This window comes from Eptesicus fuscus, chromosome 17 (genome assembly GCF_027574615.1).
Source record: "Eptesicus fuscus isolate TK198812 chromosome 17, DD_ASM_mEF_20220401, whole genome shotgun sequence".
In the NCBI taxonomy this organism is placed as follows: Eukaryota; Metazoa; Chordata; class Mammalia; order Chiroptera; family Vespertilionidae; genus Eptesicus; species Eptesicus fuscus.
In genome coordinates this window covers 51,741,381-51,765,430 of record NC_072489.1, presented here as the reverse complement: position 1 = coordinate 51,765,430, position 24,050 = coordinate 51,741,381, and the positions used below count along the sequence as shown (strand labels likewise).

General features: G+C 41.8%; 1 protein-coding gene across 1 annotated transcript in view; it reads left to right on the top strand.

The window, feature by feature from the left end:
• NRAP (nebulin related anchoring protein) overlaps positions 1 to 24,050 on the top strand; it is a 63,439-nt gene continuing 39,389 nt past the window's right edge. The window contains exons 1-18 of the mRNA XM_008144321.3: positions 1 to 160; positions 480 to 574; positions 1,158 to 1,245; positions 4,193 to 4,297; positions 4,641 to 4,745; positions 6,734 to 6,838; positions 7,517 to 7,621; positions 8,397 to 8,504; positions 8,788 to 8,892; positions 10,622 to 10,726; positions 11,873 to 11,989; positions 14,291 to 14,395; positions 15,970 to 16,077; positions 17,092 to 17,196; positions 20,524 to 20,622; positions 21,823 to 21,927; positions 23,053 to 23,160; positions 23,403 to 23,504. Coding sequence (XP_008142543.2) covers positions 89 to 160; positions 480 to 574; positions 1,158 to 1,245; positions 4,193 to 4,297; positions 4,641 to 4,745; positions 6,734 to 6,838; positions 7,517 to 7,621; positions 8,397 to 8,504; positions 8,788 to 8,892; positions 10,622 to 10,726; positions 11,873 to 11,989; positions 14,291 to 14,395; positions 15,970 to 16,077; positions 17,092 to 17,196; positions 20,524 to 20,622; positions 21,823 to 21,927; positions 23,053 to 23,160; positions 23,403 to 23,504 — 1,842 coding nt within the window. The 5' untranslated portion in view covers positions 1 to 88. The remainder of the gene's footprint in view (positions 161 to 479; positions 575 to 1,157; positions 1,246 to 4,192; positions 4,298 to 4,640; positions 4,746 to 6,733; positions 6,839 to 7,516; positions 7,622 to 8,396; positions 8,505 to 8,787; positions 8,893 to 10,621; positions 10,727 to 11,872; positions 11,990 to 14,290; positions 14,396 to 15,969; positions 16,078 to 17,091; positions 17,197 to 20,523; positions 20,623 to 21,822; positions 21,928 to 23,052; positions 23,161 to 23,402; positions 23,505 to 24,050) is intronic.

Sequence of the window (24,050 nt, the reverse complement as noted above, 5' to 3'; positions counted from 1 at the left end):
ATTTGCAAGACTTGAAGGACCAGACCGAGGCTTCTCCTTGGATTCCTTGCCTGTTACCTGCCTCTGTCGCCTCCCCGGGGAAGTCAGGATGAATGTGCAGGCTTGCTCTAGATGTGGCTATGGAGTGTACCCCGCTGAGAAGATCAGCTGCTTAGATCAGGTCAGTAGACGTTGCTTGGGCTTTGGGAAGAATCACAAACGTGGGAACTTTATCTTCTCACGTAGGGACATGTGGATTCTTTTGAACCACCCAAAAAAGATGTATTTCTCACCCTTTTGCAGTTCTACCCCGTTCTAGCTATGTCTTCTATATTGTCTCAGAAAATGTCACTCATTTACATAACATACTGTAGCTGTGTGTTTTTAAATCACCGTTTTATGCCTAAAGCTCTTTTTTTTTTTTCTAACCCTGAAATATATAAGAATCCTGAGTCTGAAAAAAGGGCTATTTTGGTAAATCTTTTCTATGTGATTTCTAGATATGGCACAAAGCGTGTTTTCACTGTGAAGTTTGCAAGATGATGCTGTCTGTTAATAACTTTGTGAGTCACCAGAAAAAGCCATACTGTCACGCGTAAGTGTTCGATGGCCCTCCCCAACACCTCTTTGAGTTTTGTTTATTTTTATTTTTTAACGAGTAGCCAATCAGAGGTTCAAAAATCACGCACCCCAGGGGTAAGTCCAAGAAATGTCTTCTCAAAGGTTTTTACTCACAATCACTGATGAAACTTAAGGCAGGACTTCATGCAGTAAATAAAAAGTGGAAAGTTTCATATTTCTTCTTACAAGTAAGATAAAATCTACCTGCTACAACCCCATGTCAGACTATTAAATATTGTTCAAAACAATATAATTGCCATGATACAGTATATGCATATAGAGCTTTAACAGTTTTTCTTTTAAGTAATTTCAGAATCCTTTTGTATTTGTTCAGAAAGTTTTTAAGTGATCATTTCCAGTTATATTTAGTCTTTAAGTTACATATATTGAAGTTGTTTTATTTATTCATTTTCTTTAAGACTTGCTGTCTGGAAAATCATGAATTATTAAGTTTTCTGTTTATTACTTTTAAAAAACGACGGTGCCTTTGAGATAAGTCACTCCATCATCTTGGAGAAAGTACATTTCCAATTTGACTTTATACCTGTTTTTTGTAGTCACAACCCCAAGATCAACACTTTCACGAGTGTCTATCAGACGCCATTAAATGTAAACAGGAGGAAGTCTCCAGGAGACCTCCATGGGGTAAGTTACTTACTTCTGAATTTCAAAACAGCCTTTAAAGAAAGTTTCTTCGCTCAGACGCCTATTCAGTTTTCAAGTATGTGTCTCAATGTGAACTTGCCCATTTTCTCCACATATACACGCATGTAAGTGACAAATATTGCTATTGGTCCTACGACAGTATAGGGGCCAGTATCCAGGATAATTGCGCTTGAATATCTGAGGTGCTTGTATCCAGAGTAATCTTTCTGGTCTGCCAGCTTTGGACACATTGATGACACTTCATACAATAGGCCCTGTATATACCAGGAGCCTGATACATAAAACAACGTTTTTATAGTTGGAAAATGTTACAAAATCCTTTCCTTTGTTTCCCCCATAAGTCTTTTGGTATAGATAAATTAAGAACCTCTAGTACGACCATTTTAAATCTCTCCGAACTCAATAGTGCTCAAGATTATTTGCAGCCTCTCTTTCCCCTAGGGTAGCAGTAGGTCAAAGATATTTTTATTTAGATGTGATATTTGGGTGGACAAAGAGACCACGTTGATCAACCAGCCTCTTTTGAAAAAACAACAGTGGAGTTTTGTCAAATAACCAGCTATTGATTGAACACTTGAATTTATTAAAAGGATGAATCATTTAACTTCTCACCCCCCCCCCCACCCCATGCCCCACAAGAAGTTCTTTGGGGTAGAGCTAGTAGCTTTCTAAAATTAGAAAATTACACATTAGAGGGAAAGCGCTCTAGAAACCTTCCTTCCTAATGTTACCTCATTTTCTACTGACTCTCCTGCCTGCTCAGGCCACACTCCTCTAAAAAAAAACACGTGTATTAGATCAGCCTTAGCCTTATCGCGTGTTTCGCTATGCGTACCGTCAAGATTGCCTATTTTGCGAAGTACTTTGCACTAATTTTGACTTGTTTTTTTTTAACAAGCTTATATAGCATTTACTGTACATTTTTGCTTAATTCATTTAATGTACATTGTAGTCCAATAAATTAAATGCTATTATTATCCTATTCTACTGGTGAGGGAATGGAGGCTCAGATTGTTATTCATTTATCATTGATTTCTGAGGATTCACGAGCCTTAAGAAGTCACAAGCAATCTTAGATTACTGAGAAGGCTAATTCCTTCAGGATTTTGTTTTCATCTCTTGATGTCTAAGGGCATCTACGTGATTATTTTAAAAATAAGTAAGGGGGTTGAGGACAAATATGTGATACCTTAATCAATAAAGTAATTAAAAAAATTAAGTAAGTATTAAGACAGAACTCCCTGTTTGGTAGATGTGAATGAAATTTGTAGAAGAATGAAACATCTAGGTTCTTTTCTATCCAGAGAATGAACGTTAGCCCTTAGAGCTTCCTAACCCACGAGTAGCATGTAGGCCTTCTCCCCCTCCCTCCCCACACACACTTCTTCCTGCTTCCTCAGAATAATCCTGAATCTGGTGGAAGGTCTCTGGGGATAGACACTCCTCAGTGTGGGATTTGTGCTGTGGGAGGGGGACCGAAAAGATGTGGTTATGATTCCTTAAGTCAATGGCTCTCAAGGAGAGCAATTTACCCTCCAGGGGACATTTGATGGTGTCCTTTTTGATGATCACAACCGGGAGGGGGACATCTGGTGGACAGAGATCAGCTATGCTGCTGAATACCCTGCAGTGCACAAGCAACGCTGCCTTCGTTATGCAGCGTTCATGGTAGCTTCTTAAATCCAAGGGGGAAAGCATGTGAAACCTCTCAATTTATATGCTTTAAAATACACACATTGGAGCTGCATTATCAAGCCGAGAAAGGCAATGGTGGAGAGTGCCTTGATGAGGAACTAGATTCCCTGGGTTCTATCCCTGGCTCTGACAACCCACTGAACAATTTTAGTGAGTTCACTTCTTTCCCCTGACCTTTTCTCATCTACAAAATTAATGGTTAAACTTTAGCTTGTTAATATTGAAGGTTGGGGGTCCCATTTTAAACCTCATAAATTATGATACTTGGGTTTAGACCTAAAACCTTTGGATTTTTTCTTTTATGGTTAGCCCTTTTTACGTTCTCATTAAGAAATCTTTGCCTATTTTATGGTCACAAAGATATTGTTGAGATGTCATACTCCCGAATTGATCTATACATTCAATGCAACCCCCAAATCCTAGGTTTTGTTCATGGAAATGTATTAACTAATTTTGAAATTGATATGAACATACAGAAATTCTAGGATGGCCAAGAAATCGTGAAAAACAAAATTGCAGGACTTAGGTTACCAGATTCCAAGACTTGCAACAAAAGTAGTAGTAATCAACTCAGTGTCGTATTGGCATAAGAACAAATAGACCCGTAGCATATAATCCAAGGCCCGGAAATAGAACTTCTCATGTATGGTCACTCGAATTACAACACCGGCACCACTGCAATTCAGTGTAGCAAGAACGATCTTTAAATAAATGGTGAGGGAGGGATTGGATATGTGCATGGGAAAAAAACGAACCTTGTTACCTACCTCACATTGATGCACAAAGATTAACTAAAGATTAACTATGGATCCAGATACTAAGGGTAAAATTATAAAACATAAGAGAACACCTACTTGAATTTGGGGAGCCAGCATTTTTACAAGCTCCCTGGGTAACTGTTGCACAAACTAAAGTTGAGAATTGCTACTCTGATGTCTAGTGTTTACTGAGGTTAATTTAACCTGAATTCTTCTTGTGTGATAAGCTCATGGAGACTTGAAGTCCTTGTAGTTGCACCACTGAAGTGAGCTTTGCACACAGCAGGTGCTCTCTACATGCTGCCCATCTGGTGGAACAGCTGAAACCACGAGGAGACGGACAGCACTGTGTGTTGTGGTGCAGGGAAGATGTGGCGCAGTTGAGACTTAGGGAAATCCTCCCAATTCAGCTGTAGATTATTTCTTTTCTTTTTTCCCGATGGAAACATTACTGACAACATCTTCATTGGTAGGTTGATGAGCAAGAGGATGGTGGAAGGTTTAAATCGGTGTTTCAGTGGGACATGGAATCCAAGGACGGGGCAACTACATCTAATGAGCGGCCATTGGTGAACGAGGTGAGTTACGAATGGGTTTGGAAACGGAACAGAATGACAAATTCAGTTAGGTTCCTTTTATCCAGTTTGTAAATCCAACTGCCCACTTACCTTTAGAACTCTTCTATGATATAAGTTCAATGGCTTAGGACATTAGGTTATTTTTTTTAGTTTGTAAAAAATGAACATTTTGCTTAGCTGAGACCTGCCATATACCATTAGGAGAGTGTAGTTTTTAGAGAACTTCTCTCTGATGTTGACGATGTATGTGAGCATTGCTGGGAGGGTGGGGCTGGGAGGGGGAATCTTACTTACCAAATGCGTGTGAGGGGTGTTTGTATGCATTTGTGTGTTTCCTTTTTAGAGACCCTATTGGACTGGATACGGGGAAGGGAATGCTTGGTGCCCAGGAGCTCTGCCAGACCCTGAAATCGTAAGGATGGTTGAGGCTCGAAAGTCTCTTGGTGAGGTAAGGGCCCTAGAAATTATTTTAGCCATCCGTTTGAATGCTCCTTTATTTTAAAGTGTGGTAGACAGAGTACTGGCCCCTCCCCCAAAGATCCCCATGTCCTAATAACTGGAACCTGTGTCTATGTTACATGTCCAAAGGGACTTTGTGGATGTGAATAACTTAAGGCTTTTGAGATGGGAAGATTATCCTGGATTATTAGGGTGGCTGCAGTGTAATCACTTGGGTCCTTATATGGAGGAAGGCAGGAGGGTCGGAGTCAGAGAAGAGGTGACATGACCACAAAAGCAGAGGTCAAGGCCCTTGGCAGCCAGAAGCCAAGGAATGCTGGCAGCGTCTGGAAGCTGGAAAAGGCCAGGAAACAGGTTCTCCCCGAGAGCCTCCAGAAGGAACAGCCCTGAGGGCCCAGCTTAGGTTTCTGACCGCCAGCACGGCAAGAGAGACCTCACTTTAGCAGGTTTTCGTGTGAAAAAGGCAGTGGTAGCCCAGATGGTGGAGATCCTTAACGATTTGCACAGAATCCCTTCCCGTCCTCCCCGCACACCCGGGCACCTGCCCTTGGAAGAAATCACTTTGGAAACGATGGTTAGTCTTCAGTGACTTTTCCTTTATCGAATGGAAGGGAAACAATAGAAACACAACTGCTAAGTTTCTGTGTCTCATTAGGAAATCTAATCAGTAGAGATACTAAAAAAGCAAGGAGGAAAAAGTAGCCAACATTTTACTCCCAAAGCTGTTACAAGCATGTCAGACTTCCGGCCCGCGGGCCACATGCGGCCCACAACGAATGCTTTTGCATCCCAGCCAATATAACGGTATGTAAGAAACATTTTAATAAAAATTTCGTGACTTAATTTTTACAATATCCTGTTATACATAATTATTAATAATGAGCTACAACGTTCGCTAATGACTGATGACTATAATGGTGTTGTATTCATTTCCCTCACACACCTTACGTGCAAGCGCACCATTTCTCTCCACTAATACTAGCAGTGAATATTTTAGCAGCCAATTGCCACATCATTAGTCTTGTACTGACTAATTATGTCAGTCTAGTCTTGTTTGGTGTGCGCAGCAGGAAATATTTCGCTTTTGGAGAACAAAAAAAACACAAACAGGTTTATTTGTGTTACGCTTATTAATTTGTGCAGTTATTCAGTGTCTGATAAGTTAATGTTCAAGAAAAAATGTTAATTTTTATTAAAATGTTCTATTATTTTATGTTAACGATTACTCATTTATTTCAGCCCTTTCTATTCAGCATGTCTCTATTGAAATAAACATATGTTTCTATGAAAATTGAAGCTTTTGTTTTATTGAGGCCCACATAAACTTAAACCTTGTTTATTTGGCACCTGTTAGCCTTTGAGTTTGACATGCTTGCTGTAGAACTATCTCTAGTGGACAAGTTAAGGGAAGTCTCCTGCATATTAATGGATCTATTGTCATACATGCCTTTGAATCAAAGAAATACGCCGAAGCCGGTTTGGCTCAGTGGATAGAGCGTCGGCCTGCGGACTGAAAGGTCCCAGGTTCGATTCTGGTCAAGGGCATGTATCTTGGTTGCAGGCACATCCCCGGGGGGGGGGGTGGGTGTGCCGGAGGCAGCTGATCGATGTTTCTCTCTCATTGATGTTTCTAACTCTCTATCCCTCTCCCTTCCTCTCTGTAAAAAAATCAATAAAATATATTTAATAAAAAGAAATACTCATTGAGGTGTGTCAGGTTCCACATAATATGATGTCATCATGGAAGAGGGAAAGTTTTTTACCTGGGGAATATTATTTGAAGGTGTGATTCATTTATGAATAATAGTTCCCTAAATATGAATAACATTTTTGGATTCATTCCAGGTGGCTGAATTATTTTCCAGGTATTTTATAAATCCAGTTGCATTGGTTCTGATGATGCTTGCTATTGCCATTTTATTAGTTCTCATCCAAAATCATATTGGTTCTCATGCTGACCTTGGTTCTGACCAGCAGGAGTACACAGAAGACTATGAGCAACAGAGGGGCAAGGGGAGCTTCCCAGCCATGATCACGCCTGCTTATCAAAGGGCCAAGAGAGCCAGCCAGCTGGCCAGCCAAGTGAGTGTGTTCGTGCTTAGTCACTATTAATTAATGCTAATTTCTGTTATTAGTGTACCCCCAGGATTCAGATAACATTCAATGAGACAGTGCTTTTGGACAGAAGGCACCATTAGTGTGGTGTTATGGAGACAACTGTGTTCTTGTCTCTCCCCTGTCAGTTATCCTCTGTGCCATGATTGGGCCGCATCCATCAAATGGAGAGAAGACCATGTGTCTCACCCAAAAACTGGGCCAAATAAGTTCTTGAGGTCACTTTAGCAATGAGAGACACTGGTTCTTATTAAGCGGATAGCAGACCCTCCTGAAGAATAGCATAGCTTGCTGGTTAAGACCTCAGATTTTGGAGCCAGAATGCTGGAATTTGAATCCTGGCTCTCTCGCTGGCTGTGTGACCATGAGCAAATTACTTAACCTCTCTATGCCTCAGCTACTTTTATGCAAAATAGGGTGATGAAATGAGTTAGCATTTGTTAATGTTTAGCAGTGCTTGGTACTCTCTTGGACTTTTCCTATTAGCATCATTGCTTTTTGAAGTGGAGCTCATGTAGCAAGCCATACAGACTCACCCCAGGTGTGTGTTCACAGTAGCCCCAAGGTGTAACTTCTGGAGAGCTCCAAGGAGAGGTTTTCACAAAGGCCAGTGAGTATGACCTTGACCCTCTACTGTCTCCTCAGGTGGAATACAAGAGAGGGCACGATGAGCGAGTCTCCAGGTTCACCACAGTGGCGGACACTCCTGAGCTGCTACGGGCCAGGGCTGGGGGACAGCTTCAAAATGATGTAAGAAATGATGAAGGTGGAGACTCAGTGATTCTCATTTATGTCTCCCCATTCTTTCCTTACTTGGAGAAGGAGGGAGGGGGAATGTGGGAGGCATGTCAGTCCTACACAGGGAACAGGGAGAACTTCCTAAGGTCAAGTATGGTCGGATCAGATAAGTCAGCTCACATAGATCTTGTGAAAACTCATGTTTAGAGAGAAAACTTGAGAATAGTATTAATGACAAATCAGACGTCCCTGATGAATCTGAAAGAATTCATTTTGTATTCTCTCCTTGTCACTGAAAATTATAGACCACAACTTCTAAAGAATTTCTACCACTTTTCATAGTCTAGTTGCTCCATAGGATAAGACCAAGAACTCACTCTTGTTCTGAGTGGGAAGCTTAAACACAAGTTCAGGTTCAGCTGAACAAGTGGCTTCTATTTGCCTTGGGTTGAGAAGCCTCTCTTGTCTCCCAGACTTGACTGGCAGCTCCTCAAAGGCAGAAGCCGTATTCCTCTGCCCAGCCCTTCACCTGGCCCACACCAGGTGCTGCACACACACCTGTTGAATTCTACATAGAGTCTCATGTGCCAGGCACTGTGCCAAGTATTGGGAATAAGAAGGTAAATAAGATGCACAGGGCCCATCCAGCTATAACAGCTGTGACATAACAGCTGTGAATAGGGGATTGCGGGGTGTTCCAGGAGCCCTTAGCAAGGCTTCCCACCCTGATTGCCTGGTAGATAGCGGGATGGTGACATGCGATTCAAAGTTTGTTTTCGTTTTCCAGGTGATCTACACTGAGGACTATGAACAGCAGAGAGGCAAAGGCAGTTTTCCTGCTATGATCACACCTGCTTATCAGATAGCCAAAAGGGCCAATGAGCTGGCGAGTGATGTGAGTGTCCCCAGCAATGGTGTCCTGCTAGGGGAGGAAACAGGAAGTTACCTGGGCCTGACAAGTCCAACTTCCTGTCTCCTTTTGCATGTGCTGTGGATCCAAAAAGTAGCTTTTCTTTGTGGTTGTCCATCAACTTCACTACAATCTGCCACTTTATGTCCAAGCACACTCCCGGGACCCAAACATAAAAAGAACATTCCACAGCCATTTAGGTTTATACTTCTGGCCTCTGTGCATAGGAGGCTGAATCCACTGGGTTTTGTCCTTTCCCTTCAAACAGGTGAGGTACCATCAACAATATCAAAGAGAAATGAAGGGAATGGCTGGCTCAGCCACGGCAGCCGAGGCCACATTAGCGAGGGACTATGTGGACCAGTGTGGTCAGGTATGTGATAAAATGACTTTCTGGGAGAACGGCCCTTGGTGATGGTCAGTTATGTAGCCTGGGACACAGCCCATGGCCATTTCATCAGAGGTTGGGCCATGGCGTGTCTTTGCTCTATTTATGAAAGGTGGATTTTCCAAGCCACAAAGTAGGGGGCAAGCAATTACATAGGGGTCATCTTGAACCACTTAGGAAAACAGATTCCAAGCACCCCCCACTTTAAAAAAAATAAAAAATGAAAGACCTATATCAAGATGGTGGTTTGCCAAGAATACAGCGTTCTCATCTATTCCCTGTAGAATGGTCTCAAGGACTAAGACTGGCTACTTTTAAAAAATATATTTTTATTTATTTTAAAAGAGAGAAGAGAGGAAGGGAGAGGGGAGAGAGAGAGAAACATCATTGTGATCGGCTGCCTCATGCATGTCTCCTACCGGGGATCCAGCCTGCAACCCAGGCATGTGCCCTGACTGGGAATCGAACCGGCAACCTTTTGGTGATTGACTTATCATACAATTGATCCATTGTAATTGACCCAACCAACTGAGCCACACCGGCCAGGGCAGGACTGGCTACTTTGAACCCACTATTGAATAAGCACAAAGGGGAGCAAAATACGTGTCTTGAAAAATTACTTAGCAGCAGGGCTCATTTTCATAGAAAGTGGAGTTTCTTATCTGGGTTGCTAGGTAAAGCAACATTCCAGAGAATGCAAACCTTTTTCCCAGTTTTACTTCTTAAGTGAACTGTACTTGAGAGGGTGTAAAAAGGTTGAGGTGACAATTACAATATTTTGTAATTGTCACCTCAACCTTTTTATTTGCACATCCCTATTTCCTGGTACTAGATGGGTGTCATAGGGTTCGAGAAAGAGGACATTATTTTTTCACTGCTGTAAGTAAAGAACATTGGAAGACCAATTGTGTGTACTGGAAGAGTACATTCCATGAGTTTAGTTAAGATTTTCTTCTTAATTGGGCAGTTGTGTGAAATTTTGGCAGTAGGTAGACTCTACAACATAAATGACTCATTCAACATAATTTATAAAAGATAACAAATAACTTTATTCTCTTCCTCAGAGAAACAAGTTGCCCATGTGTGGGTACAATCATGTGAAGATAGTTTGCGGCTCCATTGCAAATGTCTGCCTGAGCAAAAATATTTGGTTTTGAATTAAAAAGGCCATTTTATGAAATTCCACAATAAGTTAGTTAAATGGTCTCTGAGTGCTTTAAACTCAGTGAGAATACTTTTTTTTATTGATTTCATGTTTTAAATATGTTGTGGAGAAGGTTCAGGACAACTTTTTAAAAAATCCGTATTTGGCAAAAATGATTTTGTTCTAAATGGGGGCCTGAGAAAGGTAGCATTCAGAGCTCCTGGAAGACAGGAGGGCTTTCCTGGCATCCACTCAGAAAGGAATTTTCCATTATCCATGGGCCTGGGAGACTGGGAGAGTGTCTTGACTTATGTGGAGGAAATGACTATGATGGTGATGAGAATAGTCACCGTTTACTTAGTGCGGACTGGGTACTGGGCCCCAGGAAGTGGCGCTCACTCCCCAGTCTGCTGCCTTAACCACCACGTGGTACCACTCCTGGGGAGATCACTGGAATGTCCAATGTGGACGGGCCTCAGTGGGAACAGAGTCTAGGAAAGATCATTGCTCATGCCCCACCCATGCAGGGAGGGGGACGTTACTGATGGAAGTTTTTGATCAACCCGGCAGGGTTACTTGGAGGACGATGAGGAGCACAGAGGGAAGGGCAGCTTCCCCGCCATGATCACCCCAGCTTATCAGAACGCCAAGAAAGCCCACGAACTCGCTAGTGATGTAAGTACCACGTTGGGACCACCCGCAGATCCCCAGAAGCAGAGGAGAAGTGAGACCGAAGGCTGTGCTTACTGAAACCTACACACGGATACATTTATTAGAGCGGAGCCAAAGTAGAATGTTAGCCCTCAATTTCTATCCAGATTTCTGGCATCCACTGCTTTTGTTCCGACTGTTTGGTCCCACGTATCTGCTTCAAAGGAGATGGATTTGGACAAATGGCATACCTCACTTTAGGTCAGCTGAAAGCCAGTGCAAATGCTGGCCCAGCCAGATATACTGGGGCTAGGACACTCATTGCAAAATAACCCATCTAGAAATTGAGCACTTTTAATAGCTGATTAGAAAAGTCCTATGATTATCAGACTGGGTGTAACCAGGTGATAAAATGATTTTTATTTGCAGAAGGTTGGCCAGTTGGCGGTCCTTGAGAGACAGGCTATAATTAAACTTGGTAAAGTGACACACACACTGTGTAGAACTAAGGCACCAACTTGAACTTGGTCTGTAATTGGAAGCCAGGCATTCAGTTCACACCCTTTTGCCCTTCTCCATTACTCAGTTACTATTCAGTTATTAAACCCATTTACCCAGAGCAGTGCACTTTGACCCCGAGGGGAAATAGAAAGACACATTCATCTCTCTGCCCCTCCTCAGCAGACAAGATGAGAAATGATGTTGAAACCTAGGGCAGACCGGGTTGGGGACTACACCTTTTTTTATGCAGAATTAGAGTGCGAAGTGTGAAAAGGGCCAGTAACTTTTTTTTAGTGAAATTCTTCTTGTTTTTATTTACAAACGTAATCCTGTTTATTTCAGTTTACAGTTACATTACATAGACAGAAAATTCATTGAGTATTTCTAGGGTTAGAAAGTGAGGCACTTTCCATAAAGAAGTACTGACAGTGCACCAAATAAAAGTAACCCGGGCCAATAACATTTTCATACAAAAGGGATGTTTAATTATTTTAATACAGTGGCATGTGGGTTGTATGGAGAGAAAAAAAAAAAAACCCATATGAAATTTGTCCTTCAGGAAATTCTGTGAAGTGAATGTTGACATTAAGCGTGGGGTAATTTGAGGGTAAGTTCTGCCATGGAGCATGAAGACAGCAACTCGGGACCCTCTTTGTGTGTGTCTTTCAGATAAAATACAGGCAGGACTTCAACAGGATGAAAGGTGCTGCTCAGTACCACTCCCTCCCGGCCCAGGACAACTTGGTTCTGAAGCGGGCTCAGAGCGTGAACAAGCTTGTGAGCGAGGTGCGTATGGGGGGCAGTCGCTACTGCTTGCTATCACTCCCTTTAACCCCCATAAAGGCAGTGAAAGGGCAACCCCAGAAAAAAACTCCATGTAAAGCCACATACACTACCCCTGGGCTGCCAGTTCCCAAAGAACAAATGTGCAGTGAAAGCAATTCATAGGCGAGGCCAGAACAAAACCAATTCATAAATAACAAATTTAATTTTCCGATGGCTCAAAAGCTTCTCCCTGAATTCTTACAGGGCTGAGCTATTCAGAAGTTCCAGGCAATAGATTGCTAGTTGCCAGAATATTGGGTGAGATAACCTTTATAAATATATGACATCATTATAGAGTGGGAATCCACGAACAAGAAGTGGCTTGAACTTGAACCTCCCCCATTCTCTCATCATTGTAGTCAAGTTCCCGAGAAAACTGTGGTTACTACATGAATCACCTTTATCTTAGAGGCTGACCTGGCTGCCAGAGGGTGTGTTTTGTTGGTCCTACCCAGTGATTAAGATATTTAGAACTGTTAGGACTCTTTGGTAAGGAAATCTCCCCTCTAGTTCCCCATGTCCTTTTTAAACCCCAGAGTCTCATTTGCATTACCTGTCTGGACCCTAAAGGCATTTGAATTGGCAACAGGTCATAGAAGGGAAGAATGCTATATGAATGTTTGCTGAACCTTGCTCTTTTTTTTTTTTACTTTTTAAAAAATATTTTTATTGATTTCAGAGAGGAAGGGAGAGGGAGAGAAAGAGAAACATCAATGATGAGAGATAATCATTGATTGGTTTCTGTGCAACCTGGGCATGTGCCCTGACCATGACTGGGAATTGAAACATGACCTCCTGGTTCATAGGTCGATGCTCAACCACTGAACCACGCCTGGTGACAGGGCATTAGGTCTGCGTGGAACTTTTACAGCCTGCAGGCCCCTCCTTTGTCATAGGCCTAGAAAAGTGAAGTGTCTCATTCTGGTTCAAAGAGACTTTCAGGGACAGAGCTGGAACTAGAAGGCTGACAGCATAGTTTTGCCATCTGGGAACAACATTGTTACCATTTTGACCTTTTTCTATGTGAATAATTTATAAACAAATACATGAATGTAAGAACATATAGTTTCAGAATTAGAATTCAGCTGTACTTTTTAATTTTATATCCTATTGTGAGCATCAGCATCTTGCATACCTTAGAAGGCGTATAGTCACCCTATCCTATATAAGAAAAGGCTAATATGCAAATCGACCGAATGGCAGAACGGCCAGTCGCCATGACATGCACTGACCACCAGGGGGCAGAAGCTCAATGCAGGAGCTGCCCCCCGGTGGTCAGTGTGCTTTCACAGGGGGAGCGCTGCTCAGCCAGAAGCTGGGCTCATGGCTGGCGAGCACAGCGGTGGTGGCAAGAGCCTCTCCCACCTCTGCAGCAGCCTTAAGGATGTCTGACTCCCCCGGGGAGCGGGCCTAAGCTACCAGTCTGACATCCCCCGAGAACTTCCGGACTGTGAGAGGGCACAGGCCAGGCTTAGGGACCCCCCTGAGTGCAAGAATTTCGTGCATCGAGCCTCTAGTGTTTCATAAAATAGGATAACAAACTGTATTTCCTTTGGTAAGAGGTCGCAAGGGAGCCTTCGGTTTCTTTTTGCCCTCATGTTTATCAAGTGAGATAAACTAGCCATGCCTCTATTAGTGGCAGCACCTTCAGCTCCTTCTCCAATGACCTGGAGTCTGTTTAATAACTGTAGCCTCACATTTTACACCCAGCTACCCAGGGGAGCTCAGCTAGCCAACCCATTTAAAATGAGAAGACACTCTATGCATCTATGGTCGTATTTATTCTATGCCTTTGTAAAGTAACTTTTTAGGTTGCATTTTATTGATGCATACATACAGAGAAGTGCATGTATCATTAAGTGTAACAGGAAGGATTCTCACTAGTGGACACATCTGTGCAACTAGTGCCCAGATAAAGAAACAGAACACAACCGAAGTCCAGACACCACCACCCCCCTCTGTATGTCCCCTCAGACATGCGTCCCCAGTAGTAACCACTGTCTTGATTCCTAAAACCACTTCTGCCATTTTTAAATGATATGAAGTCTTATCGTATTTATTCTTGAAAGAGATTGTTTATTTTTAATGTTTAGAACCAAATTGATTATCACTTATTTACTCCTTGCAAGGAAAATCTGTACTATTAACTTACGAGTATGCTGGGCCTGGTATCTTTAAATCTTGGGCTGAAAGTTTTCTAAAAATATCCTGGTAAAGTCCTGGTGACATAATTCAAGAGTGACTTCGGGTTTGGTTTCTAAGGTGGAGTATAAGAAGGATCACGAAAGTAGTAAAGGTCACAGTATCAACTACTGTGAAACACCTCAATTCAGGAACGTGAGCAAGATCTCAAAATTCACCAGTGATGTGAGTTTTTAATGCCTAAGCATTTCTGGGTCTCCTAAGAGACAGTCTATGTGAATGTACTTATGTGTCTTGGAAAAGCATGACCTTTTAAGCACAGATACCTAACAGGTTTGATTAAGATTGCTGGGACTGGTCCATGTAGTGTTAAATTCTTTTACACCTCCCGATGCATACTTGACTTTGAGTGCTCAGGGCAGTGCCTGCCTGTCCTCTTGCATCCTTTGTGTTTGGCAGTATCCGGTACCTAGAGGCGAATGCTGGTGAGCAGAGCATGCAACCTCCTCTCCCAATGCAAATCTGTGCTTCTTAACACCGGTCACGGTCACAAGATAACTCGTGTCTGCATTTATATTAATTTAAGTCATTTTAAAACTCTGAAAGCTTAAAATGACTTAGATTAATGTAAATGCAGACATGAGTTATCTCCTGACCAGTCAGCAAGGTGTTAATACCTGCTCTCGTTTGACCTGCAGAGTCACCTGGGGAGACAGATATTATTTCCCCAGATGACAGATAAGCAGCTATATGCTGGCGTGGCATTTGCAAATTTGGAGATTCTCAGAGAAGATCTGTGGAGATGTATCTTGGGAAACATAATCTACACTAGACGATGTGCATTTACTTCTGTTTAGCTGTGCATCCTAGTAGAATTTAAAGTCACTCAGGACTTTGTAAGGCTCAACGAGGAATTTATTTTTCATAAATTAGTGGTGAAGAGCACCAGCTTTGGACCTGGTTTCACACTTAGCCAAGTGGCCAACTTTGGGCAAATTGCTTAAGCTCTCCAGCCACGTTGCCCATTGTATAATGGGGATGATGATAATTCCTGTCCTCCTAGAGTGAGATCAACTGAGATAAGTAGAATCCTGTCTTGATATATAGTAACATTATTCTGTTTAAATACTCTCAGTGCCTCATAACACAATGGCCTCCCAGGGCAGGTTGTGTTAATGTAGCTTCATTAGATGCTACCCAAATTTTCCTATTTATGGCTTCTTATCCCATTTTGGTTTTCATTATTTGGTAAGCTGCATTTGAGACACAATATTATTATTTCACATGGCTGTAGTAGTGACCAATCTGTGATGAAAAGTTCATGGAATTTGGCAGAGCTCAAGTTTTATCCTTCATCTATTTAGAAATGGAGGTAGTAGCCTGCAGTGATTTGTACTAGCCCCTAGCATGGGGCTTCACACACAATCAGGGCTTGCCCATTGTGGAAAGCTCCATGCTCTCACAGTAGGTTTGCACATTGAAAAAGATCTGGTATATATACAATTGAACGTATTTTTTTAAAAGTCAGGTATGTTTTGTGTTGTCTGTGCCCATCAGATTTTATGTTTTCTTGCCTGCTGTATGCTTGCCCCATTCCAACTTCTTGTCCTTGCTTGAGACTTCAGTTGTTTATTTTTTTTTAAAGGTGTGTCTTACTTGTTATTCAGTGAAACACTGACTACTTAAATGGGTTGTCTTTAATCATTTATATTTTCAATTTAGTCCATTAAGAGGAGTAGTTAATTTTGAACACGTTGGTAAGAGAATGCTTTTGTTGAAAGTTTTGTGGTCCCCTATAGAATAAATATAAAGAAAACTACCAGAACCACATGAGAGGCCACTATGAAGGAGTTGGTATGGACAGACGGACTCTCCATGCGATGAAAGTTGGAAGTCTGGCCAGCAACGTGAGTCCTTGTGTGAGGGGCCTGGTGGTCCTGGGGATCAGTTGGAGTGGAAGGAGGTGGGGCATAAAGAATTCAGCCAATTCTTTTCAGCTTCCCTTTTGAAAAATCAGTTTTCTATTGTGTAAAGGCCGACCCGTAAGTTTCTAAACATGAACTGATACAACCAAGGCTAGGTAAAAATCCTTGATATTTTTCAATAGCTTCAATTTACTAGTACTTATCTCAGCTTTCTCTGGTTTGAAGAGTAGTCAGATCCATTGTAATTGACCCAGTGTGAGAAAAACCTTCAATTTCCGAGCGATAAAGAGAAATGGATGAGCATAATTTTTATTTGAAATTCCTGCTATGAAATTTGTTGGTCGATTGGGTGCTTGGTTGATTGGTTCATTCATTTATTCCATCGTGGTGTTCACTGAAGACCTTCTGTTCATTGAAGGCACTGGTCTTCAACGTAGATCAGGTCCCTGTTTTCACCATAGCCTGAAATCTATTAATCCGTCTTTGGCTTTGTCAATTCAGTTCATAGGTTTGCAAATGCCAAGTTGTAAATCTTACCAATTTCATTATTAAAACATAGAAATGTCAAATATCCTCTGCTTGAGAATGTCAAATTTGATCTTTAGGAAAAAAAAAAATTGAAAGCACTCTGAAGACTCTTGACTTTTCATTTATTTTCTGGAAGAAGCTCTTCCATTGTATATTCATGCGCAAATACTTCTTATTAACAAAAATTACAAGGGGTTCCATATTTAATAAGATAAAATAAACGTGCTACAGATGGAAGTTAATGAATTTTGGATTAATTAAGAGGAAGAATTCAAATTAATTGAAGGCAAAAGTGCGAGCATAATTTAATTTTCCTTGGAGGTGATGAAACTGAATTAATTTTGTTTCTGGTTACTTCCCCCTTCCCCCCCCCCCCCCCCCATTACCTTTTAAAATACTTCCTATGACATTCAAACAAGGTTAAAAAAAAAAAAGTAGAGGCTAATTTTTATTTTCTTTGTGTTTCAGATTGCCTACAAAGAGGATTATAAACACGATGTTGTCGACTACAACTACCCAGCCACTCTCACTCCTTCCTATCAAACAGTCATGAAACTCGTTCCCTTGAAAGATGTAAGTCCTCTTCCAATAGCCCTTTCTGCTCTTTTCTTGTCGCTTCTCTCCTGTGGAGTGATTCTTAGGCAGCAAGATGGACAGAAACAAGATACATAGGAAATGGAAGAAGGAATTGACAAAGGGGCGCTCTTTTTCACTAGGAAGTCCATTTATGCATGTTTGGAAACTCTTAGTTCTTATTTTATTTTGTTGATTTGAGAGAGAGAGAGACATCAATTTGTGCCCAGGTCAAACCCACAACCTTGGCATATCAGGATGATGCGCTAACCAACTGAGCTACCCGGTCAGGGCTAAGGAAACTTAGGTTTTCAATATAAGGTGAGGACAACTCGCGTTTCATCTTGAAAATAACCTGAGGTTCAGTTTCTCCTGTTGGAATTTGGTGGACTGTGTCCACTGCTGGGCACATTAAGTAATTGCTCCTTAGCAACGATGACCCTTTTTTTTTAAGTTTAGGAGTGTGGTATATTTTAGGACTGGAGGAAATAAAAGGAAGTGGCTATAAGTTGTGAGGAAGTGGTAATGGTAACTCATTTTTCTGCTTAGAAGCACTTGGGCAATATGTGTGGAATAATATATAGCTCAGTTATTACATCAGTGATTTTATTTATAGTTTGGCTGGCCCCAAATAAAATATGCATAATTAGTTACATTTTAATTAATTTCTAATTATAAGAATTTTACTACATGTTTATTACAGAAAATTTAGAAAATACAGAAAAGTACAAAGAAAAAAGACAAAAGTCATGTCCTATCTTAAAAAGTACTTAAGGTGGTTTAGAATTGAGTTGGTATCCCAGTTACTTGTCAGAAAAGGTTATCATAAATCAGTCAATAACTTGAATAATTCAACATATATTTAGTAAATGGTCAGTGCTACTTTCTTGCACATTCCTTTGGGATCACTAGTTGACTTGGGTTTTGCTATTGGTAGGTAGGTCTGTATGTCACTCTGTCTTTTGCTCATAGTAGGAGCAGTATTGGCTGTGGTGGGTATCTCTAGTGTCTGACACAGTTTGCAGGACAATGGAGGATAATCATTGTCAAACTAGAGGCCTGTTGCACAAAGATTCGTGCAATAGGCCTTCCTTCCTGGCTACTGGCACTGGTTTTCCTCTGGCACCTGGGACTCAGTCCTTCGCTTTTGCCGCCGCCTTCAGTCTTTACTCCGGCCAGAGCCTTTAGTCTTGCTCTGGCTGGAGCGCCACTCCTGTAGCTCCCTCCGCCCCCCTGCCCTCCCTCTCATAGCAGGTGTCCCGCCCTGCCCAGCTGCTCTGCACCTGCATGCGTGCTGCCCAGAGGCCCGGAAAGGCTGGGGGTTGGGGCCATCGTCAGCTTTGTTGGGTTAATTTGCATACTCACTACTGATTGGCTGATGGGCATTGTGAAGTGACAGTCACTTAGCATGTTTCTCTTTTATTAGTATAGATGATAGTTTAATGGATGAAAGGTGCTTTCAAATAAAACAAGGGATGGGCAGTAGAAGAATATAAAGGACTTAAACTTTGCTTCTCTTTTTCTGGGGAAATTTGGTTGGGTTGACTTGCTCACTTCACCTTAATGAAACCCAAGGTTAAACTTGACTACCAAAACGACTTCTTTTTGTTTTTGGCTGCATACATTACCTGAGGAATGTGAGGATCAAGAGCATTTCATTAAAATTCAAGTGTGTGTTCTTACAGTAGAATTATAGAAAACATGCATAATAGCACAAGCAAACCAAGGTAGATTCCTACAACGTGTACTCCCATTATAACATGACTTGCTATGACATTCATCTGTATAAGGCTGACTCAAACCATGCACCTGAAATATAGCCAGCTCACCTTTGGAAGTCTGGGAAAGGAATGAAATTAGACTGGATTAGAAATAAGTAGAGGAAAGTTCAAAACTGGAGCCCGTGGGCCAGATCCAGGCTGCTGAGATGTTGTATTTGGCCACAGAGTGTTTAAAAAAAAAATGGACCAATATATAGAAATTTATGTAAGAGAGCACAAATTTATATTTTCTTTTCTTTTTTTTTTTTAAGTTGGAAAACTCAGGGAACTGTGGCCCTAGTTCCTGCATGGCAGTGCTTGGCTAGGACAGAGTAGCAGCTGCTCTCTGTCATCACATTCCTCTTACTTTCTTGGCTCCCTGTGATTTTGAGTTTACACCCTAATGCAGGGGCTTTGGTGTTCAGGAAGTTTGGGGGATCTATTACAAGAACATTTGTGGCCTCTTTTTCTGTCTGGTAGTTGTTGAAGGTGCTCAGATAGCTACGAAATTAAACAAGTACAGCCCTTGATTAGAGAGGGTTCCCTGCAGATGGGTTTTATAAACACTAGCAGCATTACAATGAGACTGTGCTCAGCCAAGAGCCCCTTCAGAGAGAAAACTGAAGCAATGGCCAAGCATCTGTGACGTGGCTAAGGTGTGGTTAATCACGGAGACTGTCAGTTATGTCCTGCAGAGGAAAGCAGTTGTGCTCTGCCACGTACTTAATGCAGAGTTATCAGGAAGGAATATGCCCTTTTATAAATGTAGTTTTTGTGACCTTTTATTGTGCATAATTCTGAATTCTATTAGACACCTCATTATGAGACGATAATTTTTTCCCTCTGAATTAATGCATTAAGAAGCCACCGTACTCTAATCTCATTAATAGTTGACATTGAAATGAGTTTATATTTCCTAGTTTTCCCTACATACCCCATGTCCCAAACTCAGAATGTGCAAAAACTTTTCTTCTGGAATCTAGGCCTAAAGAAGCTGTAACAGTGTGTGGGGTGCTGGGTGGGGTCCTGGGCTTTAGACAATAAAACAGAGGCATATCCTAGCCAGTTTGGCTCAGTGGATAGAGCATCGGCCTGCAGACTGAAGGTCCCAGGTTCGATTCTGGTCAAGGGCAACTACCTTGGTTACAGGCTCAATCCCTGGCTCTGGTTGGGGTGTGTGGGGGAGGCAATCAATCGATGTGTCTCTCTCACATGGATGTTTCTCTCTCTCTCTCTGTCTCTCCCCCTCCCTTCCACTCTCTCTAAAAATCAATGGGAAAGTATCCTCAGGTGAGGATTAACAAACAAACAAAAATACAGCAGAGGCAGGATGACTATGAGTGGGGCAGGTGATCAGAGCCAGAGCCCAGCTGACTAAAGGGCCAACGTGGAGTCTGAACCTGGAAAGGCTCTGGTGGGCTCGGAATGCTTGTTGTCTCCAGTTGGAATCTTTGGTTCTCTTTCCAGTCATTTGAGAATCGCAGCTCTGTTGGGCTTAGGCAGACGGGGCTAAGCAGGTCTTAGAGATGAGCGCGAGTGACATCTTCCTGTGCCTCTTTGTACCCAGGTCAACTACAGGCAAAGCATTGACAAGTTGAAGTACAGCTCTGTGACCAACACCCCTCAGATTGTTCAAGCCAAAATCAATGCCCAGCAACTGAGTCATGTAAGTGACCCGACATGCCCAGCCGGATGTGGGTGACTTGTGATTGCTGGGTGGCCTCTGGATATCGGGCTCCCAAGGATGTGATTTTCATGAATGGTGACATTTGTCTTCTTACAGCTATGAAATGACCCTCCCTTGACAAATTTCAAATACATTCAGAAGTAAAAAGAATAGTGTAAAGAATCCCCATGGCCCATCACCCAGCTTTACCATCAACTCATGGCCAGTCTTGCTTTATCGTTATGCTCATCCACTCCCTTGCCCTCCCATGTTATTTGGAAAAAAATCCCAAGTATCATATTTACTCTATAAGTATTTTAGTATGAATCTCTAAAAGATGAAAAAATTTTAAAACATATTTATGCATTTTTTATATATCACACCCCCAAATTAATAATTCTTAATATCATTAATGTTAACTAGTATTCAACATTCCAGTTGTCTTGTAAGGTTATACTTTTTTTTATAGTTTGTTTGAATTAGAGTCAAATAAGGTCCACATCTTGTGATTGGTTGATATGTTTTTAAGACTTTTCATCTTTAAGTTTTTAAAAAAATCTTCTTTTCTCGCAAGTTGTCTGTTGAAGAGACTGGTTTATCCTGTACGATTTCCCACAGTCTGAGCTTTGCCAGCTGCATCCCAGTATGGATTTCACATGTTCCTCTGGCCTCCACTTGTCCTATGAAATAGTGGTTGGGTCTATAGACTCGATCAGGTTCAGGATTAATTTGGGGGCAAGACTGCATCTCAGATGATGCTGTATTCTTCCACTGGGAATCACATAATGTCTGGAGATTTAAGATTGCTTTTCTTCAATGTGGGCAGACATTTGATAATTACTCGTTGAGTATCCACCATGCATATCGCAAGATGTTCTGCACGGCAGTGAGATAATAAACTAAGCTCCATCCCCTCACAAGTTCTTCAAAGGAGAGCTGCTGAGGTGGCCACAGGGAAAGCCTTTGCAAGCTCATGACTTTGAGTGCCTCTGAGTTGTTTTACTTTTCATTGGGCATCTTCAGTCTGTTCTGTTAAAACATTCACAAAATTGTAGGCTTCCTTGTCAGGTGCCTTTTCCAGAAACCCCTTCTCAGCTATGAGTCTAAAGGGAAAGTGGGAAAGAGAATGTTCTCTACAAAATTCTTCTGCCCATCCAAACACCTTGCATTTACCCTGTGGGTTTATTTGAAACCCAATAGGTGAATTACCGTGCTGACTATGAGAAAAACAAGTTGAATTACACACTGCCCCAGGATGTACCTCAACTGGCGAAGGCCAAAACTAATGCCGAGCTCTTTAGCGAGGTAAGCAGGCAGCATGGGGAGAGTGTGGTGGAGGTTATGTGCACAGGTGAGCATGATGATACTAGTCCCAATGAGCCGGGACTATTCTGCTCATGAGATGGGTTCGTTCACGGCACCGACCATGTTATAATTTTGAATCTTGCTGTCTCATGGCCCGTGGTAGTTCACTGGGGGTAAAGTGATCTTAGCAATTTCATTCTCACGATATGAGCATGTGTATAATATGTGCATGAACATGTACATGTCATCATCATCATCATCATCTGGGTGACTTCAAGCTGGAGTTTTGCTGTGTGGAGAAACTTTACGTTAAAGATAGATGTTAATCACCAGATTCTTCTTGGAGTCCCAAATGGGCTGTGATTAGGCTTCTCATTCTAGAGAGGATTTGTGGGGCAAAAGAAGTAAAGAGAAAGGAACTAATATTTGTTGATGTGTATTCTGTGCTGGGCACTGGGAGAAGCAATGGAGTTATTAAATTGTCCTAACCCCAGGAGGTATTTATTATAGGGACATAGTGGCATGGTTTTTCGTATCAGATAGACCCAGGTTAGATGCTAGCATTGCCACTTTTAACCCATGTCCCTACATGAGGTTTTAATGTCTCTGAGCCTCACCAGCCCAATGCAAAGACTTAGAGCTGATGAGTAGAAGACACATAGGAAAGGGCCAGAAAACAATAGGCACTGTTACCGTGGTAACACCAATATCAACACCTTATATCTATGTTGCACTTTACTAGCTTAAGATCTGTTTTCATATACTACATCCAATTTATTCTCCCATCAATCCTGAGATACATAACAGGATATTCTTTTTGCAACTGATAAACTAAGGCATAAAAAGGTAATTTACCCAGGGTCACATGATCAGGAAACACCAGACCTAGGATGAACGCATGGGTCTTCTCTTTGTCTTGCCCATTACCGTTGCCCTGCATGGCTCAGCAGCTAAGGAATCAATGAACTGTCGTAATAATTGCTATGATGCTTTTGATAATAACACCAAGATTCTTGTCTGTAGACAGATGAAGACGCCAACTTCGCTGTTTGTTTGTTTTTTTCTTCAGCTTTCGGCAGGAATGTGTATAGGGACTCTTAATTCACCTGTGTCTTTGTTTGTCAGATTAAGTACAAAGAAGGCTGGGAAAAGTCCAAGGGGAAAGGATTTGAAATGAAGCTGGATGCCATATCTCTGCTGGCCGCCAAAGCCTCCGGAGAGCTTGCTAGCAATGTAGGTTTTTCTCTCATTAACTCAGAAATGCATAAGAAATGGTTTCCATAAAATGTCAGTGGTCCTGCAGAAAAAAATAATGACTGTTAACGTGGCAAACATCACAATCCTTTAATCTTCTGGGTGCGAAAGACTGGGAGGTGTTTTTGCAGAATTATTCCCCTTGCACTTGTTAAAACCAGAACCCCTGATCTGGCAAAGTTTCTTTCTCCCTCACGGTAGACTTTCTTCTTTCTCTCAAGATTAAATACAAAGAAGAATATGAAAAAAGCAAAGGCAAAGCCATGGGAACTACGGACTCTAGGCTTCTGCACTCCCTGCAGGTTGCCAAGATGAGCAGCGAGGTAAATTCCTTTCTACCCTCCATCCTTTACTTAGAGTTGTGTTACTTTAAAGTTTTTCCTGGGCCTCCTTCACTTGGGACTTTTTATTGACTTCCACCTATGACTTCTTTCCTGGCTTGTGTGAGAAGTTTGTGCCATTTCTCTTTTCTTAAATGTACTTTTGTTGATTTCAGAGAGGAAGGGAGAGGGAGAGAGAGATAGAAACATCAAGGATGAGAGAGAATCACTGATCAGCTGCCTCCTGAACTCCTCCTACTGGGGATAGAGCCAGCAAGCTCAGTATATGTCCTGACTGGGAATTGAACCAGTGACCTCTTGGTGCATGGACTGATGCTCAGCCACTGAGCCACACCGGCCAGGCTGTTCCATTTCTTTTGTTTGCCAAAGCATTCTTTTAAAATAGATGGGTAGTGTGTTCCCTATGAGTGACCAGGATCTCCTAGTGAAGGTACAAAGGTGTTCAGTCTCATTTACTGATTCTACAAGTGTTTACTAAAGAACTACTATGGGCAAGATCCTGTGTGAGAGACAGTGGGCTATAAGAAT